This window comes from Bos indicus, chromosome 3 (assembly GCF_029378745.1).
Source record: "Bos indicus isolate NIAB-ARS_2022 breed Sahiwal x Tharparkar chromosome 3, NIAB-ARS_B.indTharparkar_mat_pri_1.0, whole genome shotgun sequence".
Taxonomy (NCBI): domain Eukaryota; kingdom Metazoa; phylum Chordata; class Mammalia; order Artiodactyla; family Bovidae; genus Bos; species Bos indicus.
This window is the reverse complement of record NC_091762.1, coordinates 113,391,720-113,417,416: the sequence shown is the minus strand read 5'-3', so window position 1 is coordinate 113,417,416 and position 25,697 is coordinate 113,391,720. Positions and strand designations below refer to the sequence as shown.

The window sequence follows — 25,697 nt, the reverse complement described above, 5'->3', positions numbered from 1 at the left end:
TGACCTCTGCTCCTGGCCTGAAGACCCCCCTGCCCCCATCCCACACACACACACACACACACACACACACACACACAGCCGCCTTTCTCTGGGGACTGCTGCACTAAAAGCCAGACAGGCCCACGACAGGGAGAAGCTGCGGGGACGCTGAGGAAGGGTCTCCACTCCAGACCTGGAAAGGCAGCGGCCCGGATCGAGTGCTAAAAGCCAGCCAGGCTCACAACAGGGAGCCGCTGTGGGGACACTGCGGAGGGGCTTCCACTCCAGACCCGGAAGGCAGCAGCCTGGATCACATGGCAGGCCTGCCTGCCCCTCACACACGCGGGGCCTCGGGCACGTGTGTGTGCCCGGGGCTGACACGGGTCCGTCCCTCCAGGGTCTGCGAGAGCTGTGACCTCGAGCAGCGCGCTGACAAGCGGGACCAGCACGGGCCATGAGGGCAGTCTACGTTAGCCGCCCCAGCAGCTGCTCTGCACTAAGGGAGGGCCCCAGTCAATACCCGTCCGTGCCCCCGCAGCGTAAATTCCAAACTCCTCCCTGGCTCCTCAGACCTCTCTACGCTCCACCCAGGGTGCACGCCATTGGAGAACGTGCCCCCTCCCTGACACCAACCTGACCTGTCCAACCCCAAGACACCTTCAGGCCTCTGTGCAGATGTCCCCTCCCCCTGGACACCTTCCCAGATGACCCCCAGGGCAGGTCTGACCCAGACTCCAGGTCACACCTGTGACCACACCTGCCCTACTGGAGCAGGGGGGCTGTCTCACTCTCCACCGCACCCCCGCGGCCAGCACGAGGGCGCTGCCCCGTCCAGCCCCCAGCCTGCCCACAGAGCACCCCCAGAGCGGGAGGCTCTGCCTCAGCTCCCGGAGGGGCCACCTCTCTGGCCACTCAGTCCTCACCCGCCCAACCCCGCGCCACCCGGCACCCCCGTACGTACATCATCCTCTTTGGTGCCCCCCCAGAAGTTGGTCCCTCCGGCATAGCTGGGGATGTTGAGGACTGCGATTCCCTGCAGACTGGGGAGGGGAATGGGGCGCCCATCGCACTGTGCGGGGGGACGCGGGAGAGGAGAGGAGGAGAGAGAGAGGCGGCGTCAGGCGGGGCGTCCTCCCGGGCACCCACCGCGGGCCGCGGGGCCCCGCTGCTCAGGAGCAGGGCTGGGGGTGCCGCCCGCTCACCTCCAGTAGGACCTTCTGCTCCAGGTTCTTGTAGGTTCTGTGCAGCAGCTCTCTGGTGCCCAGGACTCCGTACCACATCATGTTCTTGGTTCGACTCCTGGGGAGGAGAGCACACGGCCGGCCGGCAGTCACCTCCTCACAGCCGATCACACCAGGCACACGTGCCCAGCAGCGACAGTGCGAGAGGAGGAGGGACATGCCTGTGACACATCCGTGTGAGACAAGCGAGAGAGACGTCCACTGACATGAAATTCTACTTTTCGAAACTAATGCTCCCAAGAAGTAAGCCTATCCTGAAAGGTAAGACATCACAGAGCCTCACAAAAAACGTGCAAATTAATTACTTTTTCCAGCTATAAAATTATGTTTGTTGTTCAGTCGCTCAGTCATGTCTGACTCTGTGACCCCACAGACTGCAGCACGCCAGGCTTCCCTGTCCTTCACCATCTCCTGGAGTTTGCACACACTCATGTCCATTGAGTCGGTGATGCCATCAGACCATCTCATCCTCTGTCGTCCCCTTCTCCTCCTGCCTTCAGTCTTTCCCAGCAGCAGGGTCTTTCCCAATGAGTCAAACTTGGGAAGTGCAGGAAAGCACAGAAGTGCACTTGTAATTCCCGTGCGTCAGCGCTGATGAGAAACGCTCCAGCGGGTCTTCTCAGTCCTTCCCAGGAACCTGACTTACAGCTGAAACAGCGGAAACCTGCACTTCACCCCACGTGGAGGGCGCCACCCCGGGTCCCGAGCACGCATGACCGCATCGGGGCTCCTCCCACCAGCGGCCGCTGACTCAACGCCTCTGATGGGTCACCTCCTGCCCACACTCCCGGGCTCTGTAACGCGCCCGGCTGTGGCCCTTGGTAAAGCACCCCTTTGCCGACCTTCCCCTACTTCTTCAAGCTAGATTTGTAGAAATGGCATCTTCTCAGTAGGTCATCTCAAAGGTGCAAACTCAGGCAAGGTTATGTCAAGATTCCAAGTTTCTAAAAAAACTATCTTCCACGAGGCCTCGCTCCTTCACCTACTTCGTTCTGCTAGATGACACGCATTCCAACAGTGCTCTCAGCTGTCTGCACTGACGAGGGCCTGGTCACGCGATGGGGCTCTGTTACGCACTGGTGGTGCGGGCGCCCCGGGGACGCCTGAGCCTTTTTCCGACACTTGAGCCCCAGGGCTCCCAGGGTTTCGAGTTCTCATGACTGGTTCTGTTTTTCCTCTGCATCGATGGCTATTCTCCCCCAAACTCCACATCAGCTCCTCTAATGGTCCCCCACCAGCTGATGGCCACCGTGGGGAAGGAGACACCAGTCGCCCTCCTCCCTCAGTTGGGGGGAGCAAGCACATAGTGATTTAGGGGGAGAGCCTGAGCACCCCTCAGGGCTGCCCCTGCTCGAGAGCCCGAGAGGTGGGCGAGCCCTGACCCCTCCTGCAGGCGACCCGCGACTGCCCGCTGCTGTGGCCACTATACACGGACACGCCTGCTTTCCAGCGAGGCGCTCAGGCTCTGGATCTGGGCTCTGCCTAAGTGCTCCGCGCTCCAGAAGAAACCCCACGGCCAGAGGGGGAACCAGAGCCCACGTCAGGACAGGCGTGCTCGGGCCGCACCCACCTGCACTTCTCCGGGTGCTCGTCACGCTTGTTGTTGAAGTCCAGGGAGATCTTCGCGTCCAGGCCGATGCCAAAGTAATTGTTCATGACACACTTCTCCGTGTAATACTCTCTGCAAAGGGGGGTTCGGGCCCATTAGAACAGCCCTGCGGACCAGCCTCTGAGGACAAAACTTAGCTTTTGGAAGGGAGGGAACAGTGTGACCAAGACGCAATTCACATACCGTAAAATCTACCCATTTAAAAGGCCGAACCCAATAATGACTTCCATGTACTCAGAGAGTCACTACAATCAACATCAGAACAGCTCGTCCCCCAAAACGAAGCCCGCACCCGTGAGCCAGGGCCCCAGCGGCACTGACGGCGTTCTGCCCTGTGGTGCTGCAGGTCTGGGCGGCTCCCAGGAACAGACTGACACGCGCAACCCTCTGCATCTGTCCCCGTCACCGAGCGCGCCTACACGCCGCAGACACTGGGCTCGTCCAGTGCAGCACCTCAGCCGGCAACAGCCCGACAGTGAGCCCCAAGGGACACGCTCCATCCGTCCATCTGCTCCCCACTGTCAGACGTCTGGGCCATTCCACTTTTGAGCCCTGACTTGTGAACACACGTACCCACGCTTCGGTGTGGCCGTGTTTCTGTTTTGTTTTTCCTGGGAGTCACCCCAGGAAGGGACCCGCCGGGCCACGTGGAAACTCTGGGTTTGGAGGCCATGCCTGCCTCTCCTGACAGCAGCCGCCCAGACACACGTGTGGGCACCTTTCCATCCCCTGCCACCAGCCCTGGCTGCCCAGAACCTGCTATCAGCTGGCTGAAAGGGAAACCTAGGGCCTTCAAAAGGCCACGTGTCCCACAATGGCTTCTATACACACAAGGACAAGCTGCACGAAAGCCCGAGCTGCCTTTAGACGCTGGGCAGAGGACAGGGCACGCAGCGGGCAGAGTCCAAACCCAGGAAAGCATCTCCCGGGGAGAGCGAGGAGGGGCGTCCAGCCTGGGACCTGTGCTCACGGGGGAGCGGCGGACCCACAAGGAAGGCAATGCGATGCGGTCAGGAGGTGGTGCCCACGTGGGGCCGCCCAGGACCCCAGAGAGGACAACCAAGAACACGGCACAGCCCGTCTTGGTCTCTGAACCTGCCGAAGCCTCAGCACGCCAGCACGTTCGGAAGCCAGAGATGCGTGAGCACGGCCACCGCCGTCCCAGAAGTTCCAGCCACCCTCAGCCCTGCAGCCTCACCCTTTCTGAGTTTTCCTTAATGGCCGACAGCAGCTGGAAAAGGTCAACCAGTCAACTCTTCATGAATTTCTCAAGTTATTTCCCAGTCAGACTTCTACGTACCAGCACTGAGCTAACAACAGGCCCGCTTGGTTTACCCCATACTCACAGGTTTTCTGGTTCAGAGTTAAAGGGATCGGCATTAATTAGCAATCGGCTGATGACTGAGCCTCCAGGCAGCGTACCAGACATCCCGGCGCGAACATCTGCTGGGGAGAGAACGGGAGCAGACCGCACTGGCTGGGGGCCCTGGATTCAAGAGGGTGATGATCACGTGTTCTTCGGAGAGCATTATCATAATGAGGTGCTTCTAAAACACCACGTAAAGATGTCCAAACTTCGACAATTAACAGTCTCAGGTCAAAAACCACTCTCCTAAACCCACACTGGCAGAACAAAAACAAACACTGGATGGTAACCTCTGACCCGTTAGAACAGAGTTTATAAAGACAGCTGTCACTAAAGCCAAGCAACTCCACCAAAGTGATCTCCGTTGCAACTAACCTTAGGGTTGGGCCAGTCACTCAACTTTTAAGGCTAAATCCATGAGGAAAAGTTGCACATCAAAGAGCCTCCAGGTGACCGGAGGCCCTGGATACCTGCCCCAATCTTCTCAAGTTTATGTCATGAACAGTAAAGCTCCGACGGAGCCCTGCTTTTGGACATTCTGCCGGACCATGCTGTCCAGTAACATCTTTGCTGCTTATCAGCCAAATCTGTCTCATCCTCTTCTCCCCAGAACTTCTAAAATTTTCTTTCTATGCAGCTGAGTCACCTAAAAACTGCCAAACCACTTACATGAGCAGCATGTGCTCAGCCTGGCGCAGGAGGCCCAGAAAGCTACCGGAAGCGAGTTATGGGAGTCCTCTCAACGCTTTCAACCCCTCGGATCACTCCTCCGTACTGAGAACACTCTGTTCTCCCTCCCGGAGCAGCAGCAGCAGGAGCTGCCCCAACATGACAACGCGATTCTGGGCTCAATGCAGGCAGGGGCGGCCTGACCCTCCTGGCGGCCAGCTGTGGGTCAAGCTGGGAACAACGGGGTGACCACTGGCTCTCCACCACCTGCTGCCGGCCCTCCCTTTTCACTCAGCCCAGCTCCTATTTATCTCTCAGGACCCAGCTCAGGCATCACCTCAACGACCTCTGTCTGGGACCCCAGACCTGGGAGCCGTCTGCCCGGTGTAACATGCCAGGGCACTGTTCACAGAGCCACAACAGAAGCCTGAGCTCCGCCTGTCCTGCCCACAGACCTGTGAACTGCTGGAGTGCAGGGGCCTGGTCTCGCTGAGCCCTCAGACCCATGCCAGGCAGAGTGACAGCTGCTGGCAGGCTAGCACCTCGCCTGCGCCCCCCCTCCCCCCGCCCCCCAGACACGCAGGCCTCTGTGGGGGGCTGGGGAGCCTGGCCAGCCCGGGGGAACACTCACTCGGGAACAAGATCTTCGTGTTCAGCGCTGGCAGGCCATCTCGGCTTCCTGACTGTGGAGGCAGAGACGCAGAACCGCCTGGTGACAAGCTCCCTTTGCTTATCAGCTTCTCGCAGGGTGACTTGGACACTGTCAGACAGGACAGAAGACAGGCCACTGAGCTTCCAGCAGGCTTTGTCAGGGAGGGGGCCCGCAGACAGGCCAAGGCAGTGAGCAGTGGCCACACGCAGCGGTCAGCCAAGGGGAGAGGCCGCAGGGCTCGGACGCCTCCCAGACATGGGCCAGTTGGGGCAGAGGGGCCGGCCCCAACCACGGTCAGGCCGGGTCTGGGCCCGGGCAGAGGGCAGTTCCGCACGGGAATGGCGGTGAGGAAACTCTGGGGCAGGCTCTCCCGGCGGCTCATAAGGCTGTGCACTGGGGAACCACTGAGGCGGGGCTGTTCCACGGCCGCTAAGGCTCCCCAGAGGGCAGTCTGTGTGGCCAGCTGCGCCTAGAGGCCCCAAGCCCTCGGTTAGGACCCGCTTGGCCAGGCGTGCAGGGAGGTTCGGAGGGAAGCACGGGCCCCAGCAGCAAGGCCCCTCCCGACCCAGGGTCCTGCTGGGCCTGCAGCAGGTAAACCACACACATCAGGTGGTTCACCAAACAGGTGGCGAGTTCGAGACTCTTCACACATCCACATGGCCACAGCAACCACGCGAGAGTCCCTCACGCTTCCAAGCATCCCAAAATAAGAGGGCCCTGTACCTCTGCGGAGGCTCCGGCCCTTGGAGGCGCTGTGGCCCTCGCCATGGCCTGCTCTGTCATCTGACTTCAGGTCCTTCTTCTCCGACTCGGAGAGGCTGAGGATGAAGCCCTCCTGCTCCTGGGTTTGGGCGTTCTGCTCGTCCACAGCTGCGCAAGGCAAGGTGGCAGCTGAGCATGTGGAGGCTGACCCGCAACTGCCGCCAGGCAGCACACGGACCGGCCTCGCCACCCTCACCCTCGTATCGGCCAAAGGCTCAGGCCCGAAGCTCCGACCCGACCCTCTGTCTCCCCGGCCCTGGCACATGGGGGCACCCGGGCACTCGTGCCAACAGGCTGGGGAGGCGGGCCAAGGCTGAAAGAGACGGGAGCGGGGGAGAGAGTGACACGTGAAGGTCTGCACAGCCTGGAGGGGCTGGGAGGAGGGAGCCGTGCCCACACCGGAGCAGGGAGCGAGGTCATGACCTCACTAGTCTCACCGCAAGGAGCAGGTTGATCTGCTCAGTGAGATGGGTCTAACGAGAGCGGAAAAGGTGCGAGATACGTTTCCAAGGGTGATGAGAGACAGACAAGAGGACAGGGAAAAACTCGCTGGGAGGGACCTCAGGGTCGGGGTGAGGTTTACAGGTCAAGGTGGTTTTACAGCCTTCTCTTTGAAGCTTAGCAAACAGAGTCAGAGAAAAGGAGCGAGGCACCGTGTGAGCCTCTGATCCTGGGCAGGTGTGTCTCTCCCGGCAGCAGCCGGTCGCAGGCAGTCAGCAGCGCAGCCTGGACACCAGGGCCTACCACCTGTCCAGGCCCCAGGCCCCTCACCCCTGAGGCCCACGCCTGCCTCAGAAACCAAGACACACGTGCGCCCCTGCCTTTCTGACCACCGCCCCGGCTCACCCGGCCTCCAACCCCGTCCCAGCCTCTCCTTCCATCCCACGGCCTCATCCGCCACCTCTGGCCTGGGCCCCTTCCCTCCTGGACACAGACCCCCAGCCCTGGGGACAGCCCCCCTCTCACTGGACAAAGCTGAGATCTGGAGAGCGACCACAGGTGAGGCCCTCACAGGGAGTGGAGCCCTGACACCAGGCAGTGCGGAGGGCCTTCCACCAGCCAGGGGTGCCCCCAAGGCGCCGGCATTTACTCAGGGTCTCTCCATCGGGCACAGGCCCCAAGGAAGGGGTGCTGGCCCACGTCAGGCGGTCCAGAGTGGCTCTGGCCTGCGTGGCGGGCCCCCGTCTCTCACCAAGAGTGCCCAGCCCTGCCCCCCAGGCCAGGGCCTGCGCCCGGCTACCTTTCTCTGTGTGCTCTATGATCTGGCGGATGGCCTTCTTCAGGCTGTTGGCCCTCAGCATGAGCTGCTCGCGAGGCCGGAATATCTGGGGCCGGGTGGGGCAGGCTGAGCCCACAGCGTGGGCCCCCGTGGAGCCGGAGCCACAGCCGCCGCCTGCCCCGTCCCCATCCTCCGCCTCCTCGGCGATGGTGGGGGGCGGCGTGGGCAGGGAGGACGAGGCCTGCGACTCGTCGTCCAGGGTCTTGAGCAGGGAGTCCAGCTTCTCCTTGAGGACAGAGCACTGGGCGGGGAACAGAGGCAGGAGTGGAGGCGTGCCACCCTGCCCCGATGCCCAACGCCCCCCGCCCCCAGGGGCCCGGGACCCACCTTCTTGGCCATGACTTCCGACTCTTCCGAGCTCTCAGTGGTCTTCTCATAAGCCTTCCCCACCCGTGCCACAAAGTCCTTCACAGTCTCACAGAGCACTCTGCGGGAAGAGACAGAGGCTTCAGAGGGTCCGTTCCGCTGGGACCCCCGGCGCCCCAGGCCACCAGGCACTCACTTGGCCGACGAGATCACCACGGAGTGCTGGTCGGAGGTCAGGATCTTGGAGAGGTGGGCTGCAACCGAGTCTTCATAGAAGAGGATCTGCTGCACCTGCAGTTGGCCCGGGGGGCAGGCGGGTGGCCGTCACTCTCAGGCCATGAGCGCTGTCCCTGCCCGCGGCCCGGCCCGCCTCCCTTCACACACAGCTGACAGATCTCACAGCTGCGTCCAGCCGTGGACCAAGGATCCTAACAGACTGCTCCGGGCTGCGCTCCTGCACCCGGCTCCTCCCGAGCGGCACGGGGCTGTGGCCAAGGCTCACCACGTTTCTGTCAAGTGGGACCCTGGCCCAGGCCCCCGTCATCCCTCAATGTCCATCACCCTCCTCACCGCCCACACCTGCCTGCAGAAGCGGGGGCTCTCCCCCTGTGTGTCAAGCCCTTTACTATCAGCCGGAGGGTCAATCTTTAGGCTTTGCCCACGTACGCGCCTGCTCTTAACTGTACGTTCTCTGCTCACAGGATAGGTCCCAGCAGCCCAGGCAGGTGTGGCCGGGAGACCAGGGTTGGCCTCCCCTGACCCTCAGGGCGGGCAGATGGCCCCTGGCACAGCCCCTCTGCCTGCTCGGCCAGGGGCTCGCCTGGAGGCCTGAGCACAGCTGTGCACCTGAGCTGCCCAGTCTCAGCAGAGTCTGGGCCCTGAGGGAAACTCTAACTCCTGAAACCCACCACAAAGTGAAAGAAGAGCTCAGCATCGAACTAGCACAGACCGACTGGGAGGGCGGGACACGGAGGAGGGGCCCAAGCGGGAGCCTGGGTGGGCGGAGTGTGGGCGGCAGGGCGCAGCCTTGAACTGAGAGGGCAGGAAGCCCTAGGAGACCATCATCGTCACCAAGGACCCCAAACCTGGGGAAGACCCCAGAAGCCCCAGATGACTCCGAGTCCTATGGGGCAGCGTCCATGGGACCCGGCCTCACCTCAGGGGGCCTGAGCCGGCAAGGGGCTAACCTGGAGCAGGGCATTTCTGGCGGGGGCCGGGGGGGCAGGGGAGGCAAAGCAGGGAGGGGCCAGGGCGAGCGCATGGCGATACCTCGGAGCCCTCGCTCAGGTCTTCAGTGACGGTGGAGGAGGAGACGGGCCGGGGTAGTTTGGTCTCGTAGGCCATGACGCTCCACCTGCACACACACAGGGGCTTAGCCAGTTGGCTCCGGCCCCAGGCCTCCCCACCTCCCCGTCTCACGGCCAGCAGTGGGGACGAGATCCTCTGACAACTTTAACTGTGTCTGTCAGCCTGTATTAAGCCCCCCCGGGCCCTGAGCTGGCTCCTCACTTAGCTGAGAACAAATGTCACAACCCGCTGGGCGGGTGTCCCCTCTGCACAGCTGAGCCGCTCGGCTGGCAGCCGGCTCAGCGCTCCGGGCGTTTCACCCTCCGGAGGCGAGGGGGCAGGAACAGCAGAGGCGGCCAAGCGCGTTCAAGACCACGCCTGCTCACGGCAGTGCGGGACCCTCTGAGCGAACGGGGCATCTCCGCAAGTCCCACGGGCTGTGGTCTGGGGGTTCACACAGGAGCTCAGAGCAGCTTGCTCAGGAAGGATGCTCAAGTATTTCTAAACACGTGGAGGGCAGTAACCCCAAACTCTGATGCTTCTGGGAACACGGGACTGCTCGACTCTGCGACCAGGAGAATGGGTAACAGACGAGGCTGCGGTGGCCGCAGGGGACAGGGCCGCCTCCCGCTCTGAGGGGCACAGGACCCAGGCCTGGCTGGTGAGACCTGGCCACCCGAGGGCACAGACCCAACCCCTTCTGCTCGTCAGCGCTTCCCTAGTCTGATCACCGGATAAAACCCATCGGAAGAAAGAAGTCCTGCTCAGAGAGGTGAAATTTTTTTTTTAACAAGTAACTGCAGAAGGCCTGCGGTTTCCCAGGGCCCCGGCTGAGCACAGTGGGCTGAGGGGCCACGCGGCACACTCACCTGTCCAGCATCTTGGTGCTGGCTCTCTCCAGCTTCTCCAGGATCTGCGGGAGCTGGGTGTCATCGTCGCAGGCCGAGCCCCAGCCCAGCACGCGAGCCAGGTCATTCCCCGTGCCGAGCGGCAGCACCCCGAGCTGGCACTGAGACAGGGTGGGGGGCGTGGCGTCAGCAGGCCGCGTCCAGCGAGCGTGTGAGGGCTGAGCTCAGACAGCGGCAGCCAGGGGTCTCCCCAGCCTGACGGACGCTCCTCCCCCCACCCGCCGACACATCTGAGACACATCTGACCGTCAGCCCTCTGTCACCTCCCACCTTCACAGCGATGACCACAGTCCCGCCCCGAGCGGCGATATCTGAGCCCCCAAGAATCGGGCTGTGACCCCTCGCCTGCTCCCTACCCACGACAGCATGTCCCCAGCGCCAAGCTCACCTCTGCCCCTGATAGCACCTGCCACAGCTGTAAGTCCCGTCCAGACAGGCACCAGGACGTCCACTGTGACCCTCAAACCACCACCCCCTCCACTCAGCCCACACCCCCTCGCCTGCCACTCCCCGGGGACCAACCCCACCCCGCTCAGGCCCTGCCAGCCACCTGGATTTCCCACCCAGAGCCTCCTGCACAATCCCCCCTCACCAGCTCAGGGCTCAGGAAGTTCCCGAGACACAGGCTGCCCAACAGCCTTCAACTGCCGAGCACAACATGTGTGTGGGGAGGGTTGCCAGTCCTCCCTACACGCGACACAGCCCGAGGTCACCTGCCCCAGCCACGAGGGAGGCCCTATACCCTGCCAGGGACAGCACGCTGGCCAAAGCAGGTGAGGCCAAGGATGCCCAGCCCTGGGCAGACAGGGCCAGAGCCGGCTTCGGGAGCCTCAAAGGAAAGGGCAGGCAGCACAGTGACAGCCCAGCAGAGCCCAGGTCCAGGGGTCTGGGAGCAGAGACCACCCCCCTCCCTGTCAAACCAGAGCTCCAAAGAGGGGGCAGCAAGGAGAGAGGAAGTCAGAGACGCAGAGGAGGAAGAAGGCGCCCAGCTGGGGCTGCTGAATCACACGACGAGTCTGGACCTTAACCGAACCCTGGAGCAGAGCAGCCCAAGTGAAGGTCTCAGGGCTGTGGGGGCGGGGGGGGGGGCGGGCAGTGGGGCAGACCTGAGAGGCTCAGGTACGGCCTGAGTAGAGCTGCCCGAGGGAAGGCTCCCAAAAGCAGTGGACAGATGGCGCCGGGGGCCAGGACAACACTGCAGCAGCACACACGGCTGTGCTGGATGCTCCGGGGCAACAGGAGAACCAGAGACAACGAGGGAGGGTTCAAGACCCCTGTCGGATCTCCGGCTCGGATGGCAGGCAGGTGAATGTTCAGACTCCAAGGAAAGGGTTGGAAGGGGGCAGGCAGGGCTGGGAATGCCAGCTTTGAGGCACCAGAGGCAGCCAAGGAGGGCCGGGGCAGCCGGGGACGTGGCCCTGGGGCTCAGCTAAGAGTCACTGGCTTTTGCGGGTGCTGAGCATGTGGAGAACCAGGTGGGGCCTGGTATCTGGAGTGGGGACTGGACGGGCGGCCAAAAGGCGAGGAGCACCGAGGGGTTCCGGGGTGACCTGACGGTCAAGGGCCACAGAGAAGCCAAAGAAGACGAACGTGCTCTGAACACAGCCGAATGCATGAGAAACTACCTTCCTGACTTGTGATAGTAAAGCTCAGTTACAATTCTGAAAGGGAAGGAACCTTAAAATTGGACCTAAGCGTACTGCTCGAACGTCACCAGCAGGGGGCAGTACTCGCTCTCCTAAGCAGTGGGCCTCCCTCTTGCTGAGCAGACTCGGACACCAGCCCTCCATCCCCTCTCTAACATTCCCGGAAATAAACACGGGCAGCAAAAGCTCCAGCCCACTTACAAAGACCACCAACTCAGCAAAGGACAAGTGACAACCGAGGGAAAACGCGGCCAACCAGGAGTTCACATCCCCAGTAATCCTCAGAAATCAGTTTTTTAAAAGGCAAATAAATACCCCAACAGAAAACTACTGTAGGTTAAAAAAATGAGGTGATTCATTTCAAAACTCATAATTAATTGAGGATATGTTTTCCTTCACCAGTATGAAGAAATAACAGTGAAACATACCGTTTTTTTAGTCTACTAAGTTGGGACAAGAGCTGTAAGATGTACGGTGCCAGCACGTGGCAAGGTTTACGAGCGACAGGTACCTACACTGGGACAGCCCTGATGCAAAGCAGTCTGGCAGTATCACCGAAATTTCAATTTGGGGGCTCTTCAAAAAAGAACATAATTGGGAAAGGGCACATGTGGTTTTTTACCAGCACAGTCTTTAGGAAGCAACCTAAGTGTCCATAAGCGCGGGGAGATGAACTAGCCCCTGGCTGGTGCAGCCGCCCACCTCCGTCGGCCGCGGAAAACCACCACAGACCTGCATTTCCTGGGGACAGAGGTGCTCACAGTGTGCCGATTTAAAATACACAACGCTACTACACGGTACACCGCGTGAGTGCTGTGAGTCCATTTAAAATCCCTCACGCGCTGTCCTGCGTGCATCCTGGTGGAGAGGCCTGAAGGACAGGGACCGAGACGCTGTGTGAGCGTGGGTGTGCGCGCTCAGGACCGAGGCGCTGTGTGAGCGTGCGTGTGCGCGCTCAGGACCGAGGCGCTGTGTGAGCGTGCGTGTGCGCGCTCAGGACCGAGGCGCTGTGTGAGCGTGCGTGTGCGCGCTCAGGACCGAGGCGCTGTGTGAGCGTGCGTGTGCGCGCTCAGGACCGAGACGCTGTGTGAGCGTGCGTGTGCGCGCTCACGACCGAGACGCTGTGTGAGCGTGCGTGTGCGCGCTCAGGACCGAGACGCTGTGTGAGCGTGGGTGTGCGTGCTCAGGACCGAGACGCTGTGTGAGCGTGCGTGTGTGCGCTCAGTCCTGTCCGACCCTCTGTGACCCCACGGACTGCAGCCCACCAGGCTCCTCTGTCCATGGGATTCTCCAGGCAAGAATATTGGAGAGGGCTGCCATTTCTTCCACCAGGGGATCTTTCTGACCCAGGGATAGAACCTGTGTCTCCTGCATTGGCAGGCGGGCTCTTTACCACCTGAGTCACCTGAGAAGCTCTACTGAAGTGCTGCTGCTGCTGCTGCTGCTGAGTCACTTCAGTCGTGTCCGACTCTGTGCGACCCCACAGACGGCAGCCCACCAGGCTCCCCCGTCCCTGGGACTCTCCAGGCAAGAACACTGGAGTGGGTTGCCATTTCCTTCTCCAATGCATAAAAGTGAAAAGTGAAAGTGAAGTCGCTCAGTCATGTCTGACTCCTAGTGACCCCATGGACTGCAGCCCACCAGGCCCCTCCATCCATGGGATTTTCCAGGCAAGAGTACCGGAGTGGGTTGCCATTGCCTTCTCCGACTGAAATGCTACCAGTGGTTAATTATTGGGAGGGGGAAGGGGTGAGGGAGCTGGCGTAGAAAATCAATCAACACTTAAAACACAGCCCTAACTCTGACCTGAAGTCCAAATATTCTTCTGACCCCGGCCGGCTCACCAGCAAGAGGCATCGAGCAGATGCCATCACTACCCAATAAGGAGCCACACCCAGATCTGCCCGCACCTGGGACCCTCCTGCACCGGAGTGTTCTTTGTGTCCGGTCCTGGGTCCCCAAAATGCCATCAGGCTTCCCTGCCCTCCCTCCGAGACCACCCCAGGGGGCGGGCAGCATCACCCGAGGTGACCCAGCCTCTGTCACACGGCTTCGCTCTCCCCTGGCCCGGGCCCTCCACCCCCAGTACCTGTTTGTGAAGGTTGAGGCTGTCGATTTCAGAAAGGACCCAACCCACACTGCCATCTCCACCACAGACCAGAATCCGGAACGTGTCAAACTTCTGGAACAAACGCAAGCTGCCAAGGAAACAGAATGTCAAGGGTGTGAGATCCGTTCTAAGGGACAGACGACAGCCAGTCGGTCCTGGGCCGGGTGCCCTCCTGTGCTCCTCTCAGCTGACCCTGAAACAGCCTGCGGGGGATTGGAGCCCCACTGCGCTCACACTGCACCCACTTGGGGCCACAGGCACCGAGAGCGAAGGCCTCCCAGCCTTGCCCCCGCCCCTCTCAGCCAGCACCCCCGTGTCACTCAGGAGCCCCAGGCTGCAGCACGCTGCCCACGTGTGTGTGACCATCCCCTGGCCCACCCTGCGCCCCTCTAGCTCCAGCTCTGTCCCCTCCCGGTGCCCCTCTGGGTCCCCCTGCTCCTCGTTGGCAGCACCCCTCCCAGGACCCCATGCCCTTGTGCTCACTCCCCAGCCTCTAGCTGGGTGGTCTCACCCTCATTCCGGCTTCAGGGACCACACAGAGGCTGATGGCCCCAAATGGCCCTAATGCTGACCCCTCGGCTCTCCTCAAAGACCACACTTGTCCACCAGAACTACCACTTGAGCATCACGTGGGCGCCTCCCAACCCACGTCTCCTTCCTCAGAGAAAGGCAGCACCACCACGACCCAGGGCCAGGCCATGCACCACCCCCTCCGCAGCACAGGCCATCGGCACTTCTCCTGGAATGCCCCAGGGGACTCAGAGCTCCTTCAAGACGCCTCTGCTCCTGCTGCCGGTGCCATCTTCCCGAAACAAGACCCCCCGGACCGTAGCCTGCCAGGCTCCTCTGTCCATGAGATTCCCAGGCAAGAATACTGGAGTGGGTAGCCATGTCCTCCTCCAGGGGATCTTCCCGACCCAGGGATCAAACCCAGGTCTCCTGCATTGCAGGTGGACTTTTTACCATCTAAGCCAGCAGGGAAGCCGTTGAAACTAAGCAGTCATTCAAAAGAATGAGGCCAACCTGTAACGCCTGACGTCAGAACACGCACACACTGCTGCCAGCTGACACCGTACAAAACGCTGCACAACGGCAGGGAACAGAGGCCACCCCTGCCTGGGGTGCACACGTGCCCTGGAAAGCTGGAAGGACACGTGACTATGAACCGTTCTGCCAGTGGGGTTTGGGAAGGATTAGTTCCCATTTAAAATTTCCTGTATCTTTGAATCTTTTTAAGTAAGCATACATTATCTTCACAGTTTTTAAACTCCAATAAAGAGATATTTTACAGGCTTCCTACCCAAGGTGTGGTCCTCCATTCATGAGGTCAAAGACCTGGGCAGGGTTCAGCAGCTGCTTGAATCTTCGCAGGAACTTCACCCCCTGGTTGTCCCCACTCTTTGAATTGACGAAGACCAACAACGGACTCGTGCAGGATGGAGGACACGTGGCCTTCCAGAAGCCTGCGTGTGAGGAGGGAAAAGGACAAAAGCAGATCTGAGGGCCACAGAAGACACCAAGGCGCTCTCAATCGCGTGCCAAGCAGACACCCCCGTGGGACATAGAACCTGCACGTACACGCCCAGGAAACCAGCAAGAGATTAATCCACAGGTTTCCACATCATCCTCCTGCGTACAGGGGAGCCGGCCTCACCTCTACAGGACTCGAAATGCCAGACGTGGCTCTCAACGTGGCAGCCGACTTCCTGAGACACGCGCCCCGCGCCCACTAGCACCTGTTACTACGCACCCTCACGGACCACCCGGTGGGGGGCTGGGAGAGCATGGGACAGGTGTCACCTACTAGATGGAGACCAGCTGACGGGCGGCCCACGCCAAGACAGAGGAGGGCCTCACGCTCAGTGCCTACTCAGTAGCCAATGGACCCGCCACGTCTGGGTAAGGAATCTGGACCGCGAGTCCAAGGTGCCCAGCAGCCTGCCATCAGGACCCTGTTCACCAGCACCTCCCCCTACAGCGGCTGGGTCCCACCACATTTCAACATCACCAACATAACCAGTTCCAGAGCTGGGAGGAGAGGGCCCGGAGAAGGCAATCCGAGGAAACGGCTGAGACAGGAGAGCACAGTACCCACCATCGGAATCGATGCTGTTGAGCGCGGTGGGCGGGATGACCGACACTTTGCACAGGCCCAGCGGGCACTTGGTCACCAGGGAGTCTTTACACGCCGTGTGAACCTGCAACAGGCACCTGCTCGTCACAGGGGGCGCCGGCCCCCTCCCGCCCCCAGAACCCTCCTGGCGCCGCCGCGGCGGGCGCTCTCACCATGGCCTTGCACCAGAGGCAGCGCCAGTCCTGAAGGCGCAGCACACTGCCGCACGTCTTGTCACACACCGTGCACTTGGCACTCACGGGCAGGTTCCCCTCCAGCCACTGGTGCGGCATGGCGATCTGCGAGCCACACAGAGACACGCACTGCGGCGGGGGGCGCCAGGGTGTCCCCGCAACCTCCACGCGAGCCAAGCTTCCTCCTCGGCAACAGTGCTCCGAAACGGCTTCGGCCGAGCCATTCTTCCCCACGAGGAGGTGGGGTGCAGTCTGCAGAGGCTGCCCACACCTCTGCTCCCCCTGCCGGGCACCCACAACTCCCAGGGACTGGACAGGGCTCGGGACGCCCGGATGCCAGGAGGACCAATGCAGAGGGAACCCTGTCCCCCTTCCCCTGGAGCAGGAGAACTGAGCCCAGGCAGGAGCCAGGGAGCCTCTCAGCCCAGCACGAGAGGGGCCACACAGGGTCCCCCAGGCGTACCCCGTCCTCGTCCTCGATGATGTCCTTCCCGATGGAGGCCAGCGTGGTCCACTTGCAGTTACTGGTCGCACGCACAGCGCAGCGCTTGTGGGCCTTGAACTTACACACTGGGAGAGGATGAGCATGTCAGTCCGGCGCTGAGGCTGCAGTCCAGGGTGAGCTGCCCTGCTCTCCTGGCCAAGGTGGGTGCAGCGTGGACGCTCAGTTCCCATCTAAGCACAGCCACCAGCCTGCATGCACATCGCTCACGGGGAGACCAGGTGGCCAGCCTGCCCAGGGTCAGCAGGCTCTCTGAGCAGGGCCAGAGAGTGAGCAGCTCGGGCTTCGTGGCCCCCACAGCACGAAGGTTTGCGTGGCCACACTTCATGCACAGAAACTGACAACACTTAAGGGTCACGTGATTTTTCTGTGTCACACCACAGTTGCCTTCTTTCGGTACTTTTCAACCTTTAAAAGTTGTGAAAGCCCTTCTTAAGGTCACCAGCTGTCTGTGATCAGGCAGCAGGTGGGCACTGGGCCTTGGGCCACGGCTCTCCTCTCCCTCTCCCACCCGAGCCCTGCACCCCTGCCCTCTGGTCTGGAAGACATGGCCCCAGACAGGGCTGCAGCTGCACTGTGGCCGCGAGACGGTTAAATCTCTTTTCCCTCTGCGTCCTTCACACTTCCTCTTTGTGTCTCGATGCTACCAATTCCCTCTTTTCACCTTGTTCCGTCACTGCAAAAAATCCTTTACCCAGACTCCTGCATGGGCACAGTAAACAAGGGCGGCCTCACACAGGCCGCTCGACGCTGCCCTGACCGCAAGTGACTATGCTTGGACCCCGAGGGCGCCTCACATCACATCCCGGGGCCCCTCCCGGCAGCGGACACACCGCCCGTACCTTCACAGGACAGTCCGTGGGACGTGACCCCGGACAGGGCCTCGCGGCACACGTTGCAGTAGGTGGGCCTTGCATGCGAGCAGGCGTACCAGTTGTGCGTCCCTGAGAAGTGGTCCATGCTGTACTGGGTGGGCTGCAGTAATGGGGGCCAAAGATGGCGAACGTGAGGCGCCCCTCTGACCTTCCCGAATGTGGTAACTTGGACGAGGTTCAACAAGAAATCAGACGGGGTCACCAGCTGACACCCCACAGGTAGAGCCATGAGCCTTAACCTTCAAGGAGCATCTGAGACAGTGAGCCGCAGACCAGACAGGCCCGCGTGGGCAACGCTGGTACTGTGCACTCGGCGGGGAGGGTGACGGGGGAGGGTGATGGGGGGAGGGTGACAGGGGGAAGGTGACGGGGTGAAAGGTGGAGGGTGACGGGGGGTGACGGGTGGAGGGTGACAGGGGGAGGGTGATGGGGGGAGGGTGATGGGGGTGACGGGCGGAGGCCAATGGGGGGTGACGGGGAGGGTGACGGGGAGGGTGATGGGGGGGTGACGGGGGGTGACAGGGGGAGGGTGATAGGCGGGTGACGGGAGAGGGTGATGGGGGGAGGGTGACGGGGGTGACGGGGAGGGTGACGGGAGGAGACCGATGGGGGGTGACAGGGGGAGGATGACGGGGGGTGATGGGGTAGGTGACGGGGTGGGTGATGGGGGGAGGCCGACGGGGTGGGTGATGGGGGGAGGCCGACGGGGGGGTGATGGGGGGAGGGTGATGGGGGGCAGGTGACGGGGGGAGGCAGACAGGGGGGTGACAGGGTTGAGGAGAGGGTGACGGGGGTAGGCCAACGGGGGGGGGGGGTGACGGGGAGGGTGACGGGAGGAGGCCGATGGGGGGTGACGGGGAGGGTGATGGGGATGACAGGGGGAGGGTGACGGGGAGGCCGACAGGGTGATGGGGGAGAGGGTGACGGGGGGAGGGTGACCGGGGGGAGGGTGACGGGGGGTAGGGTGACGGGGGTGACGGGCAGAGGGTGACGGGGGTAGGGTGACAGGGGGAAGGTGACGGGGTGAAAGGTGGAGGGTGACAGGGGGGAGGGTGACGGGGGGGAGGGTGACGGGGGGAGGGTGACGGGGGGAGGGTGATGGGGGGAGGCCAATGGGGGGTGACGGGGAGGGTGACACGGGGAGGGTGATGGGGGGGTGACGGGGAGGGTGACGGGGGGGTGACAGGCGGAGCGTGACAGGCGGGTGACGGGAGAGGGTGACGGGCGGAGGGTGACGGGGGGAGGGTGACGGGGGTGACAGGGGGAGGGTGATGGGGGTGACAGGGAGGCCGACAGGGGGGTGATGGGGGAGAGGGTGACGGGGGGGTAGGGTGACGGGGCTGACGGGCAGAGGGTGACGGGGGTAGGGTGACGGGGGGAGGCCAATGGGGGGTGACAGGGGGAGGATGACGGGGGGTGATGGGGTAGGTGACAGGGGGTGACGGGGAGAGTGATGGGGGGAGGCCGACGGGGGGTGATAGGGGGGAGGGTGATGGGGGGCAGGTGACGGGGGGAGGCCGACAGGGGGGTGACAGGGCTGAGGAGAGAGTGACGGGGGTAGGCCAACAGGGGGGGGGTGACGGGGAGGGTGATGGGGGTGACAGGGGGAGGGTGACGGGGAGGCCGACGGGGTGATGGGGGAGAGGGTGACGGGGGGAGGGTGACGGGGGGTGACGGGCAGAGGGTGACAGGGGGGAGGGTAACGGGGGGTGACGGGGGGGTGACGGGGAGGCCAATGGGGGGTGACAGGGGGAGGGTGACGGGGAGGGTGACGGGGGGAGGCTGACGGGGAGGTGATAGGGGGGAGGGTGATGGGGGGCGGGTGACGGGGGTAGGCCAACGGGGGGGGGGGGGTGACAGGGGGAGGGTGACCGGGGGGTGACAGGGGCGCTCTCCTCTCACCTCAAAGTGCTCCCTGCTCTGCACCGTCTTCAGGGCTGCAATCCAGTCTTCCATCTCCTTCCTGTTATCTGCACACAGGATGAGCTTCCTACATGGAGTGATGACCTAGAGAAACAGGAAACATGCAAGGTGTCCGTAGGCCAACAGCAGGTGCTGGCAGCTGTGGAAACTTTCCAAAATGTTCTGAAAAGTTTCAAAACTTTCACTGTATCCTTTCTTTTTTTTCATGAGGAAGTATTGTTTCATTTGGGTAGTCAATGGACCAGAATATAAAAAGATTATCCTTGGTTATTAAAAGTCAGTAACAATCTCAAATCAGAAAGACAATCAAATTTAGATACATATTCACCAAAGATCAACATAAGTGAACATTTACCAGCTATTTACTACTTAGACTGATAACCAGCCACAGGCAACTTTTTTCTCAAAGGAAAAGAAAACCAAGTTTCCATTGCTCCAAGGAGCTAAGGAGCTGACCACCCAGCACTCGAACAGTTTAGGGAAGTCTGACCCACAGTTATTGCAGGAAGTTCCTGTGCATTTCAAACATATCATACATAAATGTCCTTTTGAAAAAACCTGTTGGGACTTGCCAATGGTAAAGAATCCACCTGTCAATGCAGGAGACTCGGGTTTGATCCCTGATCTGGGAAGACCCCAGCTGCCGCAGACCAGTTAAGCCGTGAGCCACAACTATTGAGTCTGTGCTCTAGACCCTGGGAGCCACAACTCCTGAAGCCCACACACCCTCCAGCCCACGCTCTGCAACGAGAGAAGCCATTGCAAAGAGCAGCCTGCACACTAGAGAGGAGCCCCCACTCGCCACAACCAGAGAAAAGCCTGTGTAGCCACAAAGACCCAGAACAGCCAAAAATAAAGTTACTGTAAAAACCCTTTAACATGTGACAATAGAACCACCACCAGCTACTACAGTCAGGCCTGATAATTTGAAGGGAAATGAGGTCACGAACCTAAAAGCTATCAACAAAAGAAAAGTAAATCTGTGACATATAGAGACTTTATAAATAAGCAGAAAAAAGCTGTGAACTTGCATTTCACTGAAGAGGTGCAAAATGGCTAATAAAAGGATGAAAAGATGCTTAATCACTCTCGTCACTGGGGAACACAAATGAAAAGAGCACACTGTTTCTAACAGATCGGCATGGTTGTTACAGATGCTAATTCAGTCGCTGGAAAAGGTGTGAGAGGAAAGAGTGCAGAGTACACACCTTTTAGAGAGAATGTTGACAATGTCTACCAAAATTTGAAAAATCAAAACCTTTTACCTAACTTTTTTTATATTGCTATAAAACATCTACATGGTCCTAAAGTCGAGCTGACAAAATAAGGCACAGATTTTGTGTGTCCCCTCATCGTGCTTCAGAGAAGGCAATGGCACCCCACTCCAGTACTCTTGCCTGGAAAATCCCATGGACAGAGGAGCCTGGTGGGCTGCAGTCCATAGGGTCGCCAAGAGTCAGACACAACTGAGCGACTTCACTTTCACTTTTCACTTTCATGCATTGGAGAAGGAAATGGCAACCCACGCCAGTGTTCTTGCCTGGAGAATCCCAGGGACAGGGGAGCCTGGTGGGCTACCGTCTGTGGGGTCGCACAGAGTCGGACACGACTGAAGCGACTTAGCAGCAGCAGCAGCATCCTGCTTCCCTCCCTCCCCCAAAGGCAGCATTGAAAATAAATAAGGTATGGTTTATCCTCCCATTTCCTTCAAATACACGTATATATTTAATATTTTCTTTTCATAACAGTAGCATACCAGAGACATGTTTGTACACTCTGACTTTTTAATTTAATCACAATTGGCCTACAAACAGCACAGGTTTGAACTGCAAATCTCCACTCATAGGCAGATTTTTTTTTCCCCCCCACACATCGAAAATACTCCATGAGCAGCGGCTGGCTGAATCCACAGGTGCGAACCTTGGCTGGGGCAGAACCAGGGTCAAGGGAGGTCGACTATAAATGACACGTGGGTTTCCAGCTGCAGGGAGAGTCAGTGCCCCTGACCTTTGCACTGTCTGCCAAAGGTCAACTGCGGGCATCCAGGCCAGCACTCCTCAGCACCAGCCGCGGACTCTTGACTGTCTCCCCAGCTGCACAGCAGGCACTCCACCGCACTGAAATACTCGAGTCTGCTCAACCAGTCCCACTTATGGCAAGTCTCTGATACTGAAAATTCTTTGCTATTTCAATCGGCACCACAACCAACACCCTTTGCGTGGATCTTTTCATATTTTTGCTGGGGTATTCTTGGAATAAATTCCAAGAAGTATAACCACCCTGACAAAGAATAAATGCATGTGTAATTTTGCTGCTGTTGCCAAATTTCCCTCCGTGGGGGTTGCACCATTTTGCCTTCCCACCAGCAGGGCTGGGAAAATGGCTGCTTCCTCGTGGATTCACCAATAAAATCTGTTATTTAACTTCTGGATGTCTGCCCATGTTAGAGCTTTAATTTATATTAGAAAGATCCAATTTACGAACACCCAGCTTAAGTTATTAGATGATCCTGTTTCTGGCTCAAAACATTTAGAAAACAGTATTTTATAGATTATCTCCTCGGTGATTTCCATAAACTACCTACACAGCTTAATCACAGCAGGATGTAATTAGAACCAGGTCACAAACGCACAGTGCTGTTCATTCTTTCACGGCCAGGGTAACCACGATGACGCCTCGTAGGGACCAGGCGGGTGTAAGAAGTCAGCCCAGGAGAGGGCAGGGGAGATGGAAGGACAGACACTGAAGCCCAGAGCAGCAGGCTCTCCTGGCCTTGGGTGGTGGGAGCCTCTCTCTTTCCTGGAGGCTCAGTGGGCGGCCTGTGCCCCTCCCAGCAGATGCCAGCCCAGTGTCTGCTCTAGACGGGGGGCTCCCAAGGCCAGGACAGGCAAGATGCCTACCGAGCCCAAACCTGCACTGGGGGAGAGACAGACAAACCAGAAAACACGTCAGACGCTGAGAGAGCCATGAAAGAGGAAGTGGATCGGGTGCAAGGGGGCTGGTGGGTGTTCTGGACGGGGTGTCCGGGAAGGTCATGTCAGCCTGCTGACTGCTGATGGCCTGGGGTCACTGCATAAGGAATTTCCACCAGTGAGCATCTGCCTATGAAACCTCAGCAAACACTTATTATTCACTCCAGCGTGAGCTTTCATACTTGAACTTTTTATGAGCAGAATAAGTGCAGTTACAAAAAGACAATACCTTTATTTTGTATAACTCAGGGGTTATATTAGGAGTTACCATGAAACTTTCAGAAGAGAACATGAGTTTTTTTATGCCCATTCTATTTTAGGGCTTGACCAACAGATCAATGTCCAAGCATCTGGTTCTCAGCCTGCTTTTTTTTTTTTTTAAACTCCTGTGTATGTTTGAAGATGCCTCAGACAGAACCTCACCTGGCCACTGGCTATTTGGGAAATGTTTCTCTTCTGGAAAAGGGGGGATGCCAGAAGCCACCTGCCGTGGTTGTCAAGGGACTGTGCTTAGTCACTCAGTCGTGTCCGACTCTTTGTGACCCCATGGACTGTAGCCTGCCAGGCTCCTCTGTCCAAGGTGATTCTCCAGGCAAGAATACTGGAGTGGGTTGCCATGCCCTCCTTCAGGGGATCTTCCCAACCCAGGGATCAAACCCAGGTCTCCCGCACTGCAGGCGACTTCTTTACCATCTGCATCACCAGGGAAGCCCTAGAATACAGGAATGGGTAGCCTATCCCTGCTCCAGGGGATCTTCCCAACTCAGGAATCGAACCGGGTCTCCTGCATTGCAGGCGGAGTCTTCACCAGCTGAGCTATCGGGGAAGCTATCGGGGAAGCCAACGGGGCCACACGTGCTCGGGACCCAGAAGGGGCCCGACCCGTGGTGTTGAGGACATGCCCTGGTCTGAAGCCCTGCGAGATGTGTGACTTAGAGCAACTGCCACCCCTCCCTGGGTCTCCACGTACTCATCTGAACACAGAGGCCATTAAAGGAGCCGTCACGTCCTAGCACTGCTGTGGGGTGTGGGGCGGGAGGCCTCATACACAAACACTCCACCACTGTACTCGTAACAGGCCTGCCCTGGGCACAACCCAAGTGCCCTCCCTGCCTGGGTAAAGTGGATAAACCAACTGCGGTCTATTAGAACCATGGACACTGCAGAGCGAGGGGGACGGTCCACCCGGAGCCGCACAAAATAAAGCTTTACGATGCTGAAAGAAGCCACATGGCAAAAACATTTATACCTTTCATATAATTTCATTATGCATATGCAAAGCTTTTTTTTTTTTTTTTTAAGTAAAACTAACCTGAAGGGTCAGAAGCTAGCTGCCTGGGGAGAAGGGCACAAAAGAGAGCCCCTGGGAGCTGCTGACGTTCTGTTTCTTGATCTGGAACATTCACCAAGCTCTACACTGTGGGAACTCCCTGGCGGTCCAGTGGCTAGAACTCCACACTTACACTGCAGGCGCACAAGTCTGATCCCTGGCTGGGGAACTAAGATCCCACATGCTGCGAGGCATGGCCAAAAGGGAAAAAGAGAAGATAAAGCTGTATGCTGTGATCGGGGCATTCTTCCATATGAAGGCTACATTTTGGTAAAAAGAGTATAAAACTTGGAATAAAGTTAACTGCATAACTGAATCAAAAGAAAAATGGCATGGCTACCCAGACCCCTGGACAGTGTGTTTAGAAAACTAAATGTACAAGAGGGAGGCAGAAGATGGAAGGTGCAAGTAAATATGAGACACTGGCAGAACTATATTAAAACAGTGGATGGACCTTAAACACAGGAAAAAATGGTCAGCCTTACTCATAAGATAAATGCAAATTAAAATTATACGATACTTTTTTTACCTACAAGATTCACAGAGATCACAAGTTTGATAACGTGTCTCATTCACTGAGGTGTAAATAACAACTCCTAGGGGGCCTGGTCCCAGGTGGCACTAGTGGTAAAGAACCCACCTGCCATGCAGGAGACATGAGAGACGTGGGTTCGATCCCTGGGTTGGGAAGATCCACTGGAGGAGGGCATGGCAGCCCACTCCAGTATCCTTGCCTGGAGAATCCCACGGACAGCAGAGCCTGGCGGGCTACAGTCCACGGGGTCACAGAGACTCAGACACAACTGAGCAACTGAGCACACAAAATGCTGACTGGAAAGCACATACGTGGAGCACACAGGGGGAAATCTAGCAGACTTTGAAGTATATATACATCTTTGTCATAGAAAAAGTGCTCCTACAGAGATGTCTTCATGAGCCTGACACACAACACATACAAAGTTATTCATGAAAGTTCACTGTAAAGACAAAAGAACAACTCAGATACTGATCAAGGTATGACCGGCAGGAAGCTGGCACCTTCATATATCGGAGACCACACAACCCCAAATACACTGACGCTACTCACTCTTCATGTACTTACACGGAACAACCTCTAAGATATACTGTTAAATGCTCAAAGCAAGTTGCAGGCATAACATGGGTGCAGGGGAAAAAGTAACCTAGTCACCTCTGGGAGGGGACCTCTGAAGGGCTGAGAAGCTCACTTTATACCTTTTCATCGTTTTGATCTCTATACCATGTGCATGTACTAATTATAATTATTTTTAAAATAAAGCCTTACATTTACATTAATAATATATGGTAGGATTCCCAGGCGGTGCTAGTGGTAAAAAATCCGCCTGCCAATGAAGGAGACATAAGACATGTGGGTTCAATCGCTGGGTTGGGAAGATCCCCTGGAGAAGGAAATGGTAACCCATGCCAGTATTCCTGCCTGGAGAATCCCAAGGACAGAGGAGCTTGGCGGGCTACAGTCCATGGGGCTGCAGAGAGTCGGACACAACTGAGCAACCAAGCACAATAATACACGGTAGACAAAAAAAAAACAAAAAAAAAACTACTTTTTGTTTTTTCCCTTATTAATTTTTGTTTCCATCCTTTCAGACAAATGATCTTCCTGGAAATATGAGAAAATACTAGATACTCTAAATGGGTCTAAGACACCCAAGCCAGGCAAATATCTTCCAATGCCCTGGGGAGAATTAGCCGAGGACTCCTAAACCCAGGTGTGACCGACCACTGAGAAATCATGGAGAAAAAGGAGACGTGCTGGAAACACACAGACAGGATGTCTCGGTGGAGAAGGTGGACACCTGAGTTACACACACAGGAGCGGACAGGACAGGGAGGCAACCAAGAGGATGTCAGTGCCAACTCCCCGGGAAGGCACTCGGCGGTGCTGGCAAAGCTGCCGGGTGCTGACAGGTGTCTGCCTGCTCCCGCGTGCCCCCC

General features: G+C 58.6%; 1 protein-coding gene across 8 annotated transcripts in view; it reads right to left on the bottom strand.

Annotated features, from left to right (window-relative positions):
* Nucleotides 1–25,697, bottom strand: part of DGKD (diacylglycerol kinase delta) — a 110,219-nt gene that overhangs the window by 14,121 nt on the left and 70,401 nt on the right. For 7 of the 8 annotated variants that reach the window (XR_011565950.1, XM_070786916.1, XM_070786919.1 and 4 more), the window contains 18 exons: nucleotides 19,401–19,505; nucleotides 17,466–17,598; nucleotides 16,585–16,691; nucleotides 16,101–16,226; nucleotides 15,910–16,012; nucleotides 15,115–15,277; nucleotides 13,794–13,902; nucleotides 10,020–10,159; nucleotides 9,133–9,217; nucleotides 8,060–8,154; nucleotides 7,885–7,984; nucleotides 7,519–7,798; nucleotides 6,240–6,386; nucleotides 5,496–5,624; nucleotides 4,176–4,275; nucleotides 2,791–2,901; nucleotides 1,182–1,278; nucleotides 941–1,048 (listed from right to left, as the gene is read on the bottom strand). Coding sequence is in view for 7 of the 8 variants with exons in the window: in XM_070786916.1 (XP_070643017.1) it covers nucleotides 941–1,048; nucleotides 1,182–1,278; nucleotides 2,791–2,901; nucleotides 4,176–4,275; nucleotides 5,496–5,624; nucleotides 6,240–6,386; nucleotides 7,519–7,798; nucleotides 7,885–7,984; nucleotides 8,060–8,154; nucleotides 9,133–9,217; nucleotides 10,020–10,159; nucleotides 13,794–13,902; nucleotides 15,115–15,277; nucleotides 15,910–16,012; nucleotides 16,101–16,226; nucleotides 16,585–16,691; nucleotides 17,466–17,598; nucleotides 19,401–19,505 (2,238 nt within the window). In the remaining variant the exon portion in view is untranslated. The remainder of the gene's footprint in view (nucleotides 1–940; nucleotides 1,049–1,181; nucleotides 1,279–2,790; nucleotides 2,902–4,175; nucleotides 4,276–5,495; nucleotides 5,625–6,239; nucleotides 6,387–7,518; nucleotides 7,799–7,884; nucleotides 7,985–8,059; nucleotides 8,155–9,132; nucleotides 9,218–10,019; nucleotides 10,160–13,793; nucleotides 13,903–15,114; nucleotides 15,278–15,909; nucleotides 16,013–16,100; nucleotides 16,227–16,584; nucleotides 16,692–17,465; nucleotides 17,599–19,400; nucleotides 19,506–25,697) is intronic. The other variant, XM_070786917.1, reaches the window with a different exon arrangement.